General features: G+C 59.7%; 1 protein-coding gene across 5 annotated transcripts in view; it reads right to left on the reverse strand.

Moving 5' to 3' along the window:
* Nucleotides 1–5,356: 5,356 nt before the first annotated feature.
* KIAA0753 (KIAA0753 ortholog) overlaps nt 5,357–18,463 on the reverse strand; it is a 44,912-nt gene continuing 31,805 nt past the window's right edge. For 4 of the 5 annotated variants that reach the window (XM_055307144.1, XM_055307145.1, XM_055307146.1 and 1 more), the window contains 6 exons: nt 18,150–18,233; nt 14,658–14,768; nt 13,781–13,862; nt 10,157–10,277; nt 9,640–9,864; nt 5,357–6,448 (listed from right to left, as the gene is read on the reverse strand). In XM_055307144.1, coding sequence (XP_055163119.1) covers nt 6,331–6,448; nt 9,640–9,864; nt 10,157–10,277; nt 13,781–13,862; nt 14,658–14,768; nt 18,150–18,233 — 741 coding nt within the window. In that variant the 3' untranslated portion in view covers nt 5,357–6,330. Of the gene's footprint in view, nt 6,449–9,639; nt 9,865–10,156; nt 10,278–13,780; nt 13,863–14,657; nt 14,769–18,149; nt 18,234–18,463 lie in introns of those variants that run through there. The other variant, XM_055307147.1, reaches the window with a different exon arrangement.

An 18,463-nucleotide genomic window follows, 5' to 3' on the forward strand; every position in this document is an offset into this window, starting at 1 on the left:
GGCGTCTTGTTCTTGTAGCCCTCAGGGGCCCCGTGGACATGACGGCTTCTTGCCTGTGGACCTCGCTGTGTGTGCCTGTGCCCCCAGCCGGGAGACTCCGGGCACATACAGCATGGGCATGGCGGGGCTGACAGGGACACGCTTTCCCTAAACATGGCATTGCAAACTGCTCTCGGACACGTGGTACGACCGGCCCATGCAAGAACCTGACTTCCTGCTGGGGCCCACGGCCTGGAACTGTCCTCTGCCCCTGGGGTCCCTCGGCACGACTGTGGTACACAGTTCAGCTCCACGTCTGCAGTTCGGGGGCGGGGGGAAAGGGGACGGGGCTTGGGGGGGGGGGAAGGGGGGCGGGGTTCTGCAGCAGCCGTGAGGCACAGTCCACCCTGGGTGCAGCGGCTCCCAGGAGAGCCTGTGGCACAGGGCTCTGGCAGTGGATGATCTGCCAAAACGGGCCTGGGGGTGGGGACCCACACGAAGGGCCATGGTGTCCACCCCCTGTCCCAGGCTTTGCCAGGAACTGGGGCCCCTATCAGGCCAGGAGCTCTGCCTCCTGTCCGCTGTCCCACCCCCGGAACTGCGGTACCCGGTGCCCCCCAAGACCCGCCATGCTCCAGCAGGTGTTCGGTACTTCAGTGACTGCGGACAGCAGCCCATCAGATGCTCCCATGTCACAGACAAGGACACAGAAGCTGGACTGGGTGTCCAACCGCAGCCACTGCCACCCACTATCCCCTTACCTCCAGCGGGGAGACAGGGCCAGGGATGGAGCAGGGCAGCCGTGAGCAGGGGCTCGGCCCATCTGCGCAGGTGCAGCCTTGGAGGACCGCCTGCCAGGACCCCCGGGCCCCAAACCCCCCACTACCCCTCTCCCTGCCTCCCCACCCCCCCACCCCCGTACCACCCTTCCCCGGTCCCCCACTCCCTGCCCTCCCCCACCCAGTACCCCCCTCCCCGGTCCCCCGCTCCCTGCCCACCCTCACCTGGCCGCCCTCCTGCTGCCCCCACCCCAGGCCCACACCCTGCCCACAGGGGCACAGCGGCCTGGCCTGGGAGGCCTCCGGCCATGCTGTAGGGCTGCGGACTAATGACCAAGATGCTGAATTTTACAAGTGTTTGGAACTGAGTTGAATCCACCTACTAAGGTTATACTGGATTTCTCGCAGAGTGCCAAGCACCTCGGGGATGTGGGCAGCTCAGCCATGTCCCTGGCGGGAGACACCTCTCTGAGCAGGTGCCAACGAGATGAGCCATGGAAGAAGCACGGAGGGTCACGGAAACCCTCTGGGCTGGGAGGGCTGAGAGGGATCCGCAGATGGAGCACAAATCCCCTTTGCGTGTAAACCCGCTTCCAAAGGCTGAAGACCACCTGTGCTCACCGAAGGAAGGGGTGCAGTGGCCAGGAGCTGGGAAGGGCACACACTGCGTTACATTTTCAGATCTGGGGTCCCGGGAGGGAACCCCAAGATGCTGACATTGTCTCTGCCTGTGAGGCAGGCAAGGAGGGACCCCCCCAGAGCCTCCCACTTGAGGCCAGCTTCCCCTGCCGGCCGGCACTTCGCTGCGCAGGTGGGGACGCGGGGGGGCCCCCAGTTCTGGGGGTCAGATGGGGCTCCCGGTGCCCCGAGGAGGGGTGATCGCTGTCTAGTAGGAGCCCTTCCACCCCATCCCTGTCCTGTGGTCCTGCCCCCACTGCCAGGGGCAGCAGCGAGTGTCCACCGACCCGCAGCTCTCAGCATAGACAGTGTGCACATGGTGCGGCACATCCTGTGGCAACACGCACACGCCCGGGGTCTCAAGCAAAAGTGGAGTGTGCCAGGGCCTGGGAGACCCCAGGGGGCTGCGTAGATGCCCTGGGAAGCCAGCAGGAACCCAGCCGCCCAAGCCCAACACTGCGCAGCCTCCACCACGATCACCCGCTGGGCTGAGGGGTCGCATCTCTGCACTGCTCCTCAGGCCAGGCTGGCCATGCCGGAGACCCTGGGCACATCCGGCCTCACCCCAACTCCACTCTAAGGTGAGGGTGCGCAGGCTTCTGAGGGGAGGCTGCACCGTGAACCCAGATCAGAGGCTCAGGACCTCGCCATCCCCAGCACTTGGTCCTGAGGCCAGAGTTACCGGCGCCCAGAGCCTCCAGGGGCTGTGTCAGGGGAGCCAGGGTCACCAGTGCCTGCCGCCCCTCCAAGCGCCAGGTCCTGGGTTGGCAGCACCCCTGCAGCCCCCAAGTACCGCTGCCCTGCAGGGGCTGCTGTGGCCCGCGTGGTCTCTAGCGTCTTGAGCATTCACACCTGGGGAATAACGACACCTGTGATCATTGGCACTCAAACTCCGCTTTGACCTGCAGGAAGTAAAACTTGGTGAAAGCCACTGGGCCTCCAATGTCACCAGCCGGGGCAGGTCTCTGCCTCCCCCCAGGTTACTGCAAATCTGGGGACACCAAACATGGGACCTCGGGCTCAGCACTGCTGGCCCACCCTGGCTCTGCAGGACGGTGGGCAATGGACCCTACTCCGTCCACCCAGAGAGTGGTCAGAACACACCTCCAGCAGGGCCCTGCTGAGCACACGGGCACGCTGCAGAGCACTTGGGAGGGGGCCTTCCGTGAGCCCCTGAAAGTGCAGCTGTGTGTGTTACATGTGTGTATGTGTGCATACATGTGCTCATGCCCATGTAAATGTTTGCATTGCTTTGTCTGTGCACCATGCACATGTATGCACGCACATAACAGTGCACCGTGGACATCATGTTTGTGTGCATGGGTGTACATGATTGTGTGTATATATGAGCACATGTGCACTGTGTACACATGGGTAGTATGCATGTGCATATGTGTGCAGTGTTCTATATGTGTGCATAGGTCTGTACATGCAGGTGGTGCACACATGTGTATGTGTACATGTGTGTGCACATGCCTGTATGCATGTACATGTGTCTGCATGTTTTCTATAGCTTTTACCAGACTTTCAGAGACGACCCTTCCAAACATCAAGACCCTGACCACTGGTTAAGTCACTTGTGCAGCTGGGAACAGGCCCCGGGTCAGGGCCGGGATCTCGCCTGAGGCGAGAACCACTGAGTTCATGAGGACACTGGGAGGGCTCACGGTATCCCCCAGACGCCTCCTGCCGCGTGGGCACTCCTCCAACTCCCTCCAGATGCCAAGACAGCGGGGCCTACATTCACGGGGAGGACTGCACTGTTCCCTGTGGGCCCTGCCTCTGGGATTCTCTCGTGATCCTGGAGTAAATGTCAGCAGCAAAGCACCAGGATGTCCTGCAGGTCCCCATCACACTGAGCAGATGCAAAATCTGTCACCAGGAGCAGACATGTGAGGAGGCCACCATGGATGGAGCCAGCCACCGAGAGGCTGCCCGTGGGCCCTCAGCCTCCTGCAGGCTCGGCCCCAGGATTTGCCGGCCTCCCACGGGCCTCATGGGTACACCTGTGCCCCATTTCGTTGTCGGGGGGCAGCGTCCAGATCCTCACACACCTGTTCCAGGCTGGGTTTTGTGAGGCTGGACCAGACACGGCTGGGCGCGTAGCTGGGCCTCCCCCGTGTAGACATGGAGGAAAGGCCGGGACCCAGGCTGGGGTGGATCCTGCTTCCCAGGGAGGGTGGACACAGCCGGGGAGCTGCGTGCCTGGGGCCACCTGTGGGACTGGGGGGCCATCCCGCCCTGTCGCCTGCACCTAACCATACCATGTTCCACCTGTGGCCTTCCCTCCGGGCCGTCCCCTCTGCCTTCAGGTCCCTCTGCCCTTGCCGCAGCCCTGCCCATCTTTCAAGGCCCCCTTTAAATGCCACGTCCCCCATGAAGACCACCAACAACACAGCCCTGGCTCAGGAAAGAGGAGTCAGCCCCTCGGCCCCAACCGCAGCTCCCATTCTCTCAATCTCTCGCCTCCGTGCTCAGGCCCCTGGAGGAGGGAATGGCCTCCGCTGTCCCTGTGTCTCCATGGCAGGCAGCCAACCTTCCACAAGTGGAGCACAGGCTGCCCAGCCTCGGAAGACAAGTGGCTCTGGAGGCGCCCCCGGGCAGGTGCCCTGGCTGCCCTCGAAGCGAAGCTGCCCTCCCACCCCCGCCTGGTCCGTCAGCATGGCTGCGGGGAGCACGTAACCCGGGGTGAGGTCAGGATGGACCTGTTACAGGCCAGGGAGGGGCCCCCAGGGACTGTGGGGCCAGGGCACTGGGTGTGTAGTGTGTCACCAGGTGGGGGCCCCTGCTGCTTGGAAGGATGCCCCTAGGAGGTGAGGTGAAGGCCAGGGCAGGGCTGGGGCCGCTGAAGTCACAGGAGAGCAGGGGCACCGTGAACACTTCAGGCTGGACGCCATGCTGCAAGTTATGTCCCCCACGGTCTGTCAGCCACCCCAGCTTGTCTACCTGACAGGCATTCACAGAACCAGAGCACAGGCTGCAGGGGGCACGCCCCGTCCCGGAGTCCGTACAACCCCAGGCTTACCCCTACTGGCTCTGCGGCCCCTGCCTCAGGATGTGGCCCGGAATGCAAAGTCCTGGCAGCTCCCGGGAGACTGTCCAGGGCCACGAGGGATGAAGGTGTGTGGGGACCACATGCTGGGCTGGACAGTGAGGCAGGGGGAAGCTGGGGTCATGGGCAGGAAGGCCCAGAGGAGGGCGGAGGCCGGGGAGGCTCCTGGGGCAAAGCTAACAGCCAACATCCACGGAGATGCTGGCGTGGGTTCTCTCCTCCATCCTCCGGTGACCAATGTCCCGGGGGAATCTCGGCTCTCCATCCCACCCCACGCCACCCCACCCAGCATACCAGGCAGGATGGACACAGATGCATACAGCAGGGGAGGCGGGTAGAGGGCGGCCCCTCACCCAGCCTTGGCCTCCAGCCTCAGAACAGGCGTCTCAGGGACCTGCTGGGTCGTCAGCTCGGGCCCAGGGGACCCTGGCTGTGGGGTGGGCAGCACGGCCACGGCCCTTCCCTTCTTCAAGTGTCCACGCAGGGAAACCCGGAGCCCTGGGCCTGTGGAGCCCTCCCAGCAGGGCAGGGGGTGAGGAGCGTGGGGTCATTGCCTGCGGCCCATGAGGCAGGAGGGTGCCCCGGAGCGGAGCTCCACATAGGAGCAGGTGCGTCAAGGTCAGATGGCCGGGCCCTGTCTCCCCTGGAAGCAGGAATGCAGTGCCACGAGCGTCCCGTCCAGGGAAGGCTCCATGAACACGAACCTTACCGCCGTTTCTCCGGCGGGGGTGGGTGGGGGTGGTGGTGGGGGAAGGGATGGACAGGCAGCAGAGGCCCTGGTGTGCCCTCCAGGTGTCAGTGGGGCATCTAAGTCACAGTCCTGTGTTTGGGGAGAAGGGAGGCGGAATGATTTCAGGCAGACACGCACAAATGTAAAATCCTGAGTTTATTTAAAGAATCCGCACACTATAAACTGCCCCACAAGCCACTTGGAGCTCCTGGAGCCACTGCCCGCTGACCCCCGTGCCCATGCGCCCTCCTGGTGAAGACCTCTGACCCCAGAGCCTTGCTGATCCCCCGCATCACATGCAGCCCAGTTCTGCAGGAGTCGGTGTGACCCAGCAGCTCATGTGGTCACCCAAACATGCATCCACACCGCAGGCACCACAAGGATTCCCCCTGCCCCTGGGGGAGCCTCATGCCACCTGCCATTCGTGGCACATACACACCTCAGGCTGCCAATGGAAGGAAACTTTTCCAGGAAGTGGCCTTATTTCTATGCACATTCCTTTTCTTTTTCTGGAAAACCACCACTGGGTGGGGGCGTGAGGACCCAGCTACCGTGGCCCCACGTGTTCTCTCCAGGACCAGGGCTTCCCCGCATCTGCTGGGCCTTTCCTCCTGCCCCGGCTCCTCCATGGGTCACACACATAGGCAGCACCGGCCAGGGACGCAGGGACGGAGCCTAGGACCCTCTCGAGGACCCCGACAGAGCTATGACCCCATAGTCTGGACATCATAGTTCATCTGTGGGGCAGAAGCAGGCTGAGGGCCGTGACAAGCAGGGGGCACCAGGCTCCATCTGCACGTGAGCTGCGGGCCCAGAGCACAGGAGCCTTTGGCAGCCCCAGAGATTGGCTGCCTCCAGGGATTGGCGGCCCCCCGGGAAGGACACCTGCCGGCACCTGTCCAAATGCTCATGTCCCCAAACTCAGCAGCGGGACGAACATAGTTACTTCAGTAGGAAAATCACACATTGAGAAAATATTATATTGTCATCGTTCACGATTCCTGGGCCCCAGGAAGCACCTTGCCTCCATCATCAACCACCAGAGCCATCACCACGACAAGGAGATGCAGAGGCACAGCCACGGGCAAGACCCCAACCCTGAGGGGGCACCGTCAGGTTGCGGGCTCCAGGAACTCCGAGGTGAACACAGCCTCCGCATAGTCCTCGCAGGCATCTTCCAGCTCCGCGGCCACGGCCCCGAGCGCCTCGTCCACCAGCTCCTCGGAAAAGCTGGAAGACAAACGGCAGGGCTGCAAGCGGAGGGGCCGCGGAGTGGGACTCACCCAGGGGGGCGGCGGGGAGGCGAGAGGCCCTGCTTCCCAGAGCAGAGGGCAGTGCCTGGGCCCCATAGCCCACCCCTGCCCGCAATGCTCCCCTCGGGCACGTCACGGGAAGGACTATGACAGTCAGGAACCCAAGGCTGCCCACCGACCAACATGCGCTCACGTCCGCCAGTGTCTGCGTGGCGTCCGCTCTGCTGCAGGACCGAGTTCCCGCACAGCAGGTGTGCACAGCTGGCAGCCCCCAGCCTGAGATGCCCACACAGCGGAAGCTACTGCGCAGCCGCAGTTATGCCTCCACCGAGGGCGCACTCAGGGTCCATGCTGCTCCCACCACCCGCTGCCGCCCTTTCCCCGAGATCACTTTATTTATGGGAAATACCAGGAGGTGCACATTTCCACTTGGTCCAACTTAGGGCCCCGTCCACACTGGTCTGCGGAGGGCGAGGGGCCCCGTTCGCAAGGGACGTGTGACTCCCACAGACGGACAGAGCCCCACCTGGACGTCTGGTGCTGCCGCTGAGCTGCCCACCCCCCATCTCGCTGACATGCATGATCTCTTCCAGGTAATGCGACTCTGCTACATCTCAGCTCCTGCTATGAAAATGTGGGGTATCTTCTGCCTTCTTTCTCCCGCCTCCGGGTGTCGTGAGGTTCTGTGACGATCTTCGTGCCACAACCTGGACCCTGACTCTGCTCTTGCGTTAGCGGCCGCCCTGCATTCCCGTGAGCACTGACCTCAGCCTGACCACAGACATTGTCAGCACGTCCTCAGATGAGCCCAGAGCCCCTGGGAGCAGCTGCTTATGTTGCTCCTGCCTTAAGGCAGTGGGTGTCCTCATGCACATGCACACCAGCTCTGTGGACACCCAGCCCCGCACACCTAGCTCCCTGCACACACACCCAGCCCCGCACGCACACCAGCTCTGCACACACCAGCCCCACACATTCCCAGCCCTACATGCACACCAGCTCCCCGCACACACACCCTATTGTCTTCGGGTCCGTTCCTCTCCTAATGGGAGTCTTGGCTTCTCACGCGAAGCTCCCCAGTGAGCTACTGTGGCCATCATGCCTCTAATTTCTAAGAACTTCCCCCTTTCTTGCTGTATCCCGGGCTCGGTTCCTGGGGTGACTGTGTCCTTGACTCCAAGTTGGTTTGGGGCTTTCCCTGCTTCTCTGGGTCCACCTGCTGTGGCGCCCGGCCTGGCCCATCGGCTGTGCTCAAGCGTGGGTGTCTGGCCCCCTCGTCCCCGGTCTCCACGGCCCCGGCGGCACCCTGGCTGGCACTGGCTCTCCCGTCTGCCGGGCCTTCCACCCCCGTCTGGCTGCATGCCGCCTTCCACCCTGTACTGCTCATCTGCCTGCCGTCACCTATGGCTTCATGCTTTACGTAGCCACTGGGGACACGACCGAGGTGGGGATTCAGGGTGGACAGATAAACATGCAGCTTCCATCTGCCCTTTTTGATCACAAGTGTCCCAGACGCCTGGCGAGTCTGCTCCCACAAACACGTCACTGCCTGGGCCACCAGCGCTCCCACCTCTGCCCGTGCACAACGTCTGCTGCTGCTCTCCAATAGGAGCAGCGCTTCTCCTGGGGGGGAAGGAGGCGCCGAGACACCCACTGCCCTCATGCCCGCGGCTCTGGGATGATGCCGCTTCCTGGCTGCTCTTCCAAGATCCAGTCCTTGCAGCCCCGACCTACAGCACATGCACACAAGGAATGAGAGGCGGGGAGGGAAAACCCGCAGCTGTGATGTGTGGGAACTGTCACTGGAGGGACCAGGTGCCCATACGCTGTGTGCTCCTCATGGGCTGAGTGCTTCCTACGTCTGCAGGATGGCAGAATTACACGAAGGACCCTCAGAGAACCGTCTTCCTCAGTCTTTTCTGGATTTTCCAACATGCCAGGTGACCCACAACCGGTCAGTTTGGGGATGGTGTGCAAGTGACCACACAGCCAGTTGGGTTTCCCCGTGCCCTTCCCCTTCCAGAAAATACATGTGCGGCTCAACCAGATTGCACCCCAGACACTCCGCAAGAGGAAGGCTCAGGGTCAGCCAAGGGACCACACACGATCCCACCACAGAAGGAAACAGATATGCCTTAGCCACGAGGGAACAGGACCCAATGAAAAACGACCCAGACTCAGAAGGAAGGGGGGGCGGGAGGTGGGATCCAAACAGACTAGCAGCTCCAAGGGAGGAGAAACCTGAGGCCAACGGCCCCCCAGGCACAGGGAATGCAGGCAGTGGATGGCAGGGGAGTTGGGGGGGGAGGGACCCAGGTGAGGGCCAGGGAATGAGGCCTCCACCTGCCCTCTCCTGTGAAAGAAGGAAGCCACGTGGATGTGTAGATCATGGAGGGAGCATGAGGACCTGATGTGTTGGGAGCGTCTTCCCCACACAGAGCAAGGTGTGCACTGCAAACCAGAGAAGCCCCAGGTGGAGGCCCTTGGGGGGGTGGTTTCCAGATGTGGAGGTGGTGGTGAAGGGACACCCAGAATGCAAGCCACCAGTTGATCTGGGTGGAAGGAGAGAGGGTCTCAGAGAAAACTGGGGGGCAGAGGCCAGAGACGGACTAAAGGGCCTGTGGGGCTGTGGGGATCGGTGTGCAGGAGGCCGCGTGGAAGGGGCAGAAGCATTTAAAAGAATCAGCCACTGAAAGAGGTGATCCCATCCTCCATCCTGCCCCTGGCCTGAGGCTGCTGTGGAGGAGCTGGTCACCATTAGGGGCCGGGGTGGGGTGGGGGGGCTGCGGTCTGCAGCTCCAGGGTCAGGTGCCGCCCCCCACAGGATTTGCATCTGGCGCAGGTAAAGGACTGGATGTACATGTGTCTGTCACAGCACCGTGTATGCACAGGAAGGGCCCCATCCAGGAGTGAAAGGACCCAGGTGGCCACCCCCCACCTGCCCGCCGCACCCTATGGTGTCGTATATCCTGTCCCAGACCTGACAGCAGGCCGCCTAGCACTCCTCATGCAGGATCACACACCTGTCCCTCTAGCTCCCCTGCCCAAAGCGGCAGCTGGCAGACAAGCCCGCAGATGGGCCCAGACACAGCCCAGTCTCCCTGGCAGCCCTCCGTAGGTGAGCACTGGGCACCTGGCTCTCAGGTGCGGCTGAGACACAATACTGACCTCTCAGCCAGCAGCCAGGGGTTGAAGGTGCCCACGGCCTCATGCCCAACCAGGCGGAGGTACTGTTCGAAGCGGCTGCAGTAGTCGCCGATGCTGTGCCGCAGGCCCGGGGGCACCCGCAGGGCGGCCTGGCCTTTCTTCCGCGGATACTCCTCTGGAAGGGGCAGCAGGGGAACCCCTCTCTTGTCAGACCCCTCGTCGGGCCCCACGCTTTCATCCAAGGAACTGACACAAAGAAGAAATGGGCACAGAGATGTTTGGATCCCAGATCACAAGGCCTGTCTTCCTTCCACCTGAACAAACCCAAGGCCCCCACCCACCCTGACCGCCCAACCGCAAAGGGGTCCCCATCCTGTAGGCAGTGCTGGATGCAGAAGCCCTGTGACACTGCCCTGGAAAGACAAGCCAGGTGGCGCTGGCACCTGCCCAAGAGCGTGGCAAGGCCCGGCTGGGGGATCGGGGCCCCGCGTGTGCCAACACCATGGGCCAGCCAGCACAGCCACCCCAGCCCACTCACTTGCCAGTCTGGGGCCTTTCCAGCACGATGTTCACGTCTGGGTTTTTGCGAGCGGGGGTCTTGGTGATCCTGATTGGATGAGGAGAGAGAGGCCTTTCACTTACTGCTGCGAGTGTTTGCTCTAGAAGAGGAGAGGCAAACAGTGACTGCACATACAGAGAGGCCGGCAAGCTTCCCAGCGCCGTCCTAGTGCCCAGGCCCCTCAGGAGGCCGCACCATCATCTCTCAAGCCTGACGGGGCAGCCAGCAGTGCAAAAACGCTCTGGTTTTCAAAGCAAAGGTAAATTTATTTTATCATTATTATTTATTTTAAGATTTTATTTATTTATTCCTGAGAGACACACAGAGAGGCAGAGACACAGGCAGAGGGAGAAGCAGGCTCCCTGCGGGGAGCCCGACGCAGGACTCGATCCCAGGACCCCGGGATCATGCCCGGGGCTGAAGGCAGATGCTCAACCACTGAGCCACCCAGGTGTCCCAAGAAAAGACAAATTTAAAGTCACCATAAGAAAGGGGTGAGACGACCAGTGAGCCCCAAGGATGTGCCGCGAACTAGTGTGTGCAAAGCCCTGGGCTCTGGCTCAGTGAGGACCAGCCACCCGCTGGGGAGTCTCCAGCGTTTGACCTTTAAATGGTCTTGTGACTGGGGAAGGAAAAGCGCTCACATCTCAACACTAATGAGCCGATCCTGCTCATCTCTCAGCCTTGCTGGGAACCTGCACAAGCACAGTCAGCACTGACTGACTAGACCTCGCAGTCGACAGCTCTTCTGGGCTTCGGGTTACTCATCACATTAAATGTGTTCCAAGTGTAGAAGGAAGCATGTCCTTCCCTGAGGTAAGTGGCACCGTGGGCCTGCCCCAGCGATACAACCATGATTTCCTACACGGTAGAGATGCTGCCTGCGTCCGTTTCTGTAAAAATACTACTGAGAAGTTTTCAGTTTTTCACCCAAGGAGAGGAAGGTACAGATGGAATGCCGCACAAATAAAAAAAATCACCCTCTGAGGTTTTGTGATGCCAATGAGCTCATACCCAGAGCAAGGGCAACAGGATGCCCACTGGGACTTCCAGGGTGGGAGCATCAGCTCTCGGGGTCTGCAGGACGCCTCCCCAGGGTGCACTGGCCTCCACACAGTCATCAGCAGCCACTAGACCTCTAAACTGGCCTGGAAAAGGGGATGCCCACTGGGAGTCCTGGGTAAGATGGGCTTCTGCATGAGGCTGCCCACTCTGTGTCCAGGGGCCAAACGGCTCTCAGGGTGACCCACCCCAGCACCTGGCTCCCACACCAACAGATGCTGGAAGCCACGGATTCCCAGGCCAGGAAGCCCATGCTACGCGTCGTAGGACACGCAACGGAGGAGGGTACACACTGGCTCAGGAACCTGCGGCTTAGGTGGGACAGGAGACCCTCCAGCAGCGACTCTGACATACGGTGGTCATGACAGGTGGGTGGGAGCTGGTGGGGAGGGAGGAAGAGAGGGAGGGGGGCCCAGCTCCAGAGGGGGATGGGGGAGCCCCCATAGGTGGAGCCATGTGACCTGCCTCCCAGAGCTGCTCCACAGCTGGCCGCATGAACCGCAGAGAGACCAAGGGCTTGGGAATCACAGAAAACAACAGGCCCAGACGAGCTCTGTGTTCACCTGGCTCACCCTCCTGTGAAAGTGCAGTGTGATGGGTGTATCCCGACACCCCCAACCCCCGCCTGGACCTGGGCAGCATTGCGGCCTCCCGCCCCCGATGCTTGCGCACCTGCTCTGTGCACACCTCCAGCACCTCCAGCACCTCCCCGCATCCACAGAGTGGCCACTGATGAGCAACCATCCAGCCCCAGAAACGGGCCTCCTGCTGGAGCTTCACAGGCCTGCATCTGCCCCTCATGAAATGAGGAGAAATGTGCACGTCTTTTCAACAAACGGGGCGAGAACAAAGGGCCTTCTTTTAGGAAGAAAACAGAAAAATGAACCTTCATCTCTACCTCAGGTCACAGGGAAACCATTGTTGGGAACAGACCATGAACCCACACGCAAGAACCAGACCTCAAAGTTCCTCCAAGAAAACAACAGACCCCCTTCTCAACCTGGTGGCATGCAACAGTTTCTTAGGTCAAACACGAGAATCTAAGAAAAAATTGGCATAAGACTTTTCGATATTAAAAATGTCTGCTTCCAACAAAACACATCTGAGAAAACCGGGCAAGATGTTGGCAGATGTTTGCCAGGAAACTCACGGCTGCCAAGGCAAGGCGGCCGCACACACAGGGCTTCCTTCTGGGGGACGCATGCTGGAGTCGGACGGGGTGAGGTCTGCACACTCTGCAAGCACACAACAGACGGAACTGCACTCCCAATGGGTGAATCCTACACAACCTGAATCCCATCCCAGAAAAGCTGGTATTAAAACAACGTATGTAATGCACAAAAAACAACCCAATTTTTAAAAATATACAAAGTATCTGGATGCCTTGTGAAGACACACAACACTGGCTAATAATCACAGGAAAACACCCTAAACGTCCTTATTCATCAATGAAATGAAATTAAAACTGAGGGGACATGGTCCACGCCCATTGCCACGGCTGCAATCACTGACCACCGGCCTCAGTGGGCAATGCCACTCCGCAGGGAGGCCCAGCAGTCCATGACCAAGTTACACCCCCATGCTGCAACCTGGCAAGCCTGCTCTGGTGTTTATCCAAAAGAAACAGAAGCCGATGTCCACACACGACTATATGTGACTGTGTTCACAGCACACGTACCCCCAACAGTCCAAGCCAGACGTAACCGAGCATAGATCATAGGCAGATGATGAACAGGGCGTGCCTGCCAGGAGAACCCCGCGGTAAGCGCTGACCCGAGCGTGGCAGCAGGGCAGCGGCCCCCGACATGCCTGCCAATGGTCCTGGACACTGCGAGCATCCCCTACAGCAATGGGGACTTGATGTTGGGGACCCTGGGATGGGGAGAGCATCCTGAACTATCAGGTGGGCCCAAGTGTCATCCTGCCAGAAAGGCCAGGGTCCTGACCGCCACGGCGGGGAGGGATGGGTGACAAGGAAGCAGTGTCTGGAGGGACAGGGCCACGAGCCAGGGAAGGTGGGTGTCCGGCCCTGCCAGCCCCTCCGTGTTGGCCTGTGGAGCCTCGCCTCATGCTTGCAGCCCGCGGGACGCGGGAAAGGGTGCTCCCACCAGTTGAGGGACAAGGCCATGCGACATAGTGCGTGTGCCATCCTAGCCTGCAAGCCGCACAATGGAGCCAGGCCGGTGGGGCCCCAGATGGGGGATGAGCGCAGGGACTTTACTGAGGTGACATCTGACCTCTGACAGGAGCTGCAAAGCGGACCCATTTGCCAAAACCCATCTAACAACACAATTAATATTCGTGCTTTTTATTACATGTAAATTTTATCTAAAAAAAAAAAAGCCATAAAGAAACGTAACACATTTCTGATACACGTTGCCGTGCTCAGGGTCCCACACACAGAACCTGCAACCAAGGCAGGCATCCAAACAGCGTGACTGGCAGGTGGACAGAGGCCGAGTGGATCCACGTGTGTCCATGGCCAAAGGTTTGCAGCTTTCCTGTGTTTGAGGTGAGGGGATCCACGTGGGGGACACTCACCCGTTTTTCCTTCCTGCATCCAACGATGAGGGTCAGCATATACGATTTTATTGTATCTTTGGCGAACGGTCTCCTGGTAGTTCTTCAAAAAAAAAAAAAAAAAAAAAGTTTAATTTATGAGAAAAGATCAGTTTCATTACAAACTGTAACTGCTCAGGACGCAGCAGCTCCACACGAGACCCAAGCTAGATGGGCAGCTGCCAGGCCAGGATGGGAGCTCACGAGGCAAAGTCTAAAACTAGTGAAGCAAGTGCTGTAACGCGTGTAACGGAGAACAGCACCATCCCCCAGAACTTGCTGTGACAAGAGGACTGTGCCATGTGCCAAGTACTGACCACGTCCCACGTGAGTCATGTGTTTCACGCCAGATGCTGCAGGCCCCGACGGCTGCCCTGAGAGGGGACCCCGTGGCAGCACCACAGCAAACCACACGTCTCTTTCAAACACCAACAGAAGACTGTCTTCCCGATGTGTCTCCTTCACAGCAACCCCAGCTCTGGGACCCCAGCCACACCCCATCCCCTCGCTGTGTCTCATGTCCCTGCGTTGAACAATCCTGGGCCGCACCGCGGCAGATCTGAGGTCTAAACGTGTGATAAAAGCCTTGTGAATCGTGGGAACCCAAGAAGGTAAGAGGGTCTGGGACCTGCTGGGACCCCATGCCAGGAGGGATGTTGATGGTCCTGGCTCCAGTCATCACCTACCAAAGACGTCAAGGGAGGAGAACGGCCACGCCTGGGTTCCACGGATACCTCCTCACCTTAGCCTTAAGGACACCTGACCATTGGGGAGGATGAGTGACTGTCCCCAGGCCCCACATGGACCACATGACTCTCCAGACCTGGGCAGAAGTGTTGGGGGCGGCCCCAGACCTCACCTCTATTTCCTCCATCCGCAGCATCAGGGTCTCCAGGTACGGGCTGTCCCTGCCGCCCCCGATGGGAGCTGAGGCTTCCAAATGGTCCCTCAGTGGGTCCAGGACAGCAGCCTACAAAGCAAGTGAGGGAGAGGAGGCAGGGGAGGGAGGGGTGGGAGGGGATGGAGAGAGTGGAAGGAGGGAAGAGAGGAGAGGGAGAGGGTAGAAGGGAGGGAAGGAGGAGAGGGAAAAGGTGGAGGGAGGGGAGGGAGGGGAGGGAGGGGAGGGAGGGGAGGGAGGAGAGGGAGAAGGTGGAGGGATGGGAGGGAGCGGAGGAAGAGGGAGGGAGGAAAGGGAAGAAGAGGAGAGACCAGAGGGGAGGGAGGGGAAGGCGGAAGGGAGGGAGGGAGGGGAGGGGGAGGGTGGAGGAGAGTGAGGGGAGAGGAGGGAGGGGGCAGAAGGGAGGGAGAGGAGTGAGGGGAGGTGAGGGGAGGGAGGGGCAGGAGGTAGGGAGGCGAGGGAGAGGGCAGAGGGGGATAGGGGAAGGCAGAAGGGAGGGAGGGGAGGGAGAGAGTGGAGGGGAAGGAGGGGAGGGAGAGAAGAGAGAGGGCAGTGGGGGAGGGAGAGGGCGGAGGCAAAGGAGGGGAAGGAGGGGACAGAGGGGCGGGGAGGAGGGAGAGAAGGGAGAGAAGGGAGAGGGAGGAGAGGGGAGGAAAGGTTAGGGGAGGGAGAGGAGAGAGGGGAAGAAGAGGGAGAGGGCGGGGCAGGGAGAGGGCAGAAGGGTGGAGGGGAGAGGGCGGAGAGAGCAGAGAGAAGTGAGGGGTGGAAAAGGCAGTCAAGGACCTGAAGGGACGCTGGCCAAGTAGCCCAGCGACCCCCAGGAAGCCTGGCGCCCATCCCCTCAGCAAGCCCAGAGCACAGTGGCCTCCTGTGCGGTAGGGCGGCGCTGTCTTGGGCTGTGCCCAGGACAGTCCACTGGCGGGTGTGTGACACTGCAGCGACAGGTGTGTTCCAGGCTTCTGTAAAGCATCTGCTCCTGATGCCACAAGGCTCCCCGTCCTCACTCTCTGTACCCATGACCCTGGAGGCCTCTACTAGCGTTTCCTGATCTTATATTTCTTACATTCACTATGTGCTTTATGCTTTGTAGACATGGCCATGTGTGCTTCGTTTCCTCAGATCCTAAGATACGTCTACCATCTAGTCTGAGGTCTGAGGGAGGCCCTCAGAGAACATCTGCTGGGCAGTGAGGGCATTAGGCTCTAGAACGGGGCACATGTAAGGCGCAGAATCCTGGCTCTGCCCACTGTGCCATGTGCTCACCTCACTGCGGGATGGGAACAGTCCTGCCTCAGAGCTGAAAGGGCTGCGTGAGCCCATGCGTGTGGAGACAGCCATGAACAGCTCCTGCCATGGCAACTTAAAAAAATCTTCTATCCTATCACAGAAAAAAATAAAAATGGCCACTAAAAATATAAAGAAATGAACAACTCTAAATAAAAATCAGCTGAAAGGGGATCCTTGGGTAGCTCAGCGGTTTAGCGCCTGCCTTAGGCCCAGGGCGTGATCCTGGAGTCCCGGGATGGAGTCCTGCGTCGGGCTCCCAGCATGGAGCCTGCTTCTCCCTCTGCCTGTATCTCTGCCTCTCTCTATGAATAAATAAAATCTTTTTAAAAAATGAAATGCATAAATTCCCCCAAGACAAAAAGTGTCAAAATTCACTTCAAAAAGAATAGCTGATCCTTCTTAAAAGAAATCTCCAGAGCAGCCCAGGTGGCTCAGCAGTTTAGTGCTGCCTTTGGTCCAGGGCATGATCCTGGAGACCCGGGATCTAGTCCCACGTCTGGTTCCCACCATGGAGCCTGCTTCTCCCTCTGCCTGTGTCTCTGCCTCTCTATGTCTATCATGAATAAATAAATAAAATCTTTAATGAAAAAAAATCAGCTGAAAAATCATAATAAAATTACAGAAAAATCTAGAGAATGCAAACCCAGGCACACGGGTCTAGTGAATGAAGATGTATGTTCATGTTCATGTTTAAGATTTCCCATCGGCCAGGAATAGAATGTCAAGGACCCCAGTGCCGTCGCAGAGAGGAAGCAAGCCCACACTGACGGCATCACAGCCGTATGAACTGAGAAGCGAGGTCCCACACCACATAGCTGCTCCTGGTAGTATGGGTTAGCTGGTCACATCACACTTAGCTGAGCTATTTTTAGCCATGTGCACATCACTTTTAATCTTAAAAACATGCATGCATCACTTTTAATCTTAAAAACAAGCCACCATCCCTGGTGGCTCAGTGGTTGAGTGCCTGCCTTTGGCTCAGGGCATGACCCCGGGGTCCTGGAATTGAGTCCCACATCCGGCTCTGTGCAGGGAGCCTGCTTCTCCCTCTGCCTGTGTCTCTGCCTCTCTCTGTGTCTCTCATGAATAAATAAATAAAATCTTTAAAAAAAAAAAAAAAGCACTCCTGCGTTTTGGAAAGACACACTGCAGGGGTCTATGCATGGCCAGAGCAACACGTCATCCCCAAACCTCCCCAAGCTCCCTCTGGGCATCAGAGATGGTGAGGCCACAGAGAACTGTGGTTCACGAGGAGACCAAATGCCCCCAACCTCCTGGAGACAAGTCCTGGGACACTGTGAGCAAGGCACACAAGTCAACACCTGGGGTCTCCCTCCCTGTTTGCTCAGTTATTTACAAACATGCTGTCAAGTGCCACCTGGGACCTCAGCCATGGGCCAATGTAACTGGGACGCGAGCTGCTGGCAGCGGGGTCTCCTCACACCCATGTATGCTCACAGAGTAATTCTCAGGAGTGAGGCTGGTAACCCTCAAACACAGTGACGGCACGGGGACACGGCCAGGACAGGATTGCTGAGACCTGGCTGCGTGCGGATGGTAGGCTCTGGGCTCCAGCACAGGAGCCTTCTGACCCAACTCTGCCATGGTGTGCTGGGACAGTGAGGCCTCGGCCCGGCAGACGTGCTCCCCAGGCCCACCCCCACCCCCGCTCCAAGCCCATGGGCAGCTTTGCTCCACTTCCCCAAGCCCGCAGACCTGCTTTGCCTGTGTCTGCTCTGCACGGGCGGCCGCAACTGTTTCCGGACCCCAGCAGGTCCCGGGCACCACCTGCGGCTCCCGCCCCACAACCTGAGCTCCACGGACGGGAAAGTTCAGTCCCACACGAGCCCAATATGAGTCCTCTCCAATCCCGGCATTCTCTGTGCCAGGCCAGATCCCACTTGTTACCCAGCTGGGCACGTGCCTACCAAACGCCGACATGAGGCCCCAGGTGAGGAGGAAACCAGGCCATGGAGGCCCTGGGCACCGCGGCCACAGTCTGTCCTTGGGAGAGGAGAGCCCCGAACAGCCCCGGGGTCCAGATGCTTCGGTGAGCGGCTCCTGACGTGGGTGCAAAGACTCCACCAGCCACAGAGGAACCGTCAGCTCCCACCGCCCAAGCAGAACCCCCCGGCCCCCGGACGTCCTCTGGACACCCACACGCACCTCCTGCACAGGCTGTGCCATTGCCGTGTCTGTGGGCAGCTGGTCCCTCGGGTTAGCATCTGCCTCCAGGGAGGAGTTGACTCTCTGTTGAGACAAGCATGTCTGTGCATCATGAGGACCTACAGCCCGTGTCAGGACCAGGGAACTGCTGTGTGGAGCTGCTCCCAGCTTGGGCCACGTCAGGCTCTGCAGGAATCTTCTGTTCAGGGCCATGTGCAGAGGTGCACGTTTGTCCTGGTGTCTGTCCTTTCCTTCTCTCCCCTCAGGAACTTGGTCGGGGCAGCTGTGTCTCCACCCAAAGAGCCTACACCTGT

The sequence above is a fragment of the Nyctereutes procyonoides genome, unplaced genomic scaffold (genome assembly GCF_905146905.1).
Source record: "Nyctereutes procyonoides isolate TBG_1078 unplaced genomic scaffold, NYPRO_anot_genome, whole genome shotgun sequence".
Taxonomy (NCBI): Eukaryota; Metazoa; Chordata; class Mammalia; order Carnivora; family Canidae; genus Nyctereutes; species Nyctereutes procyonoides.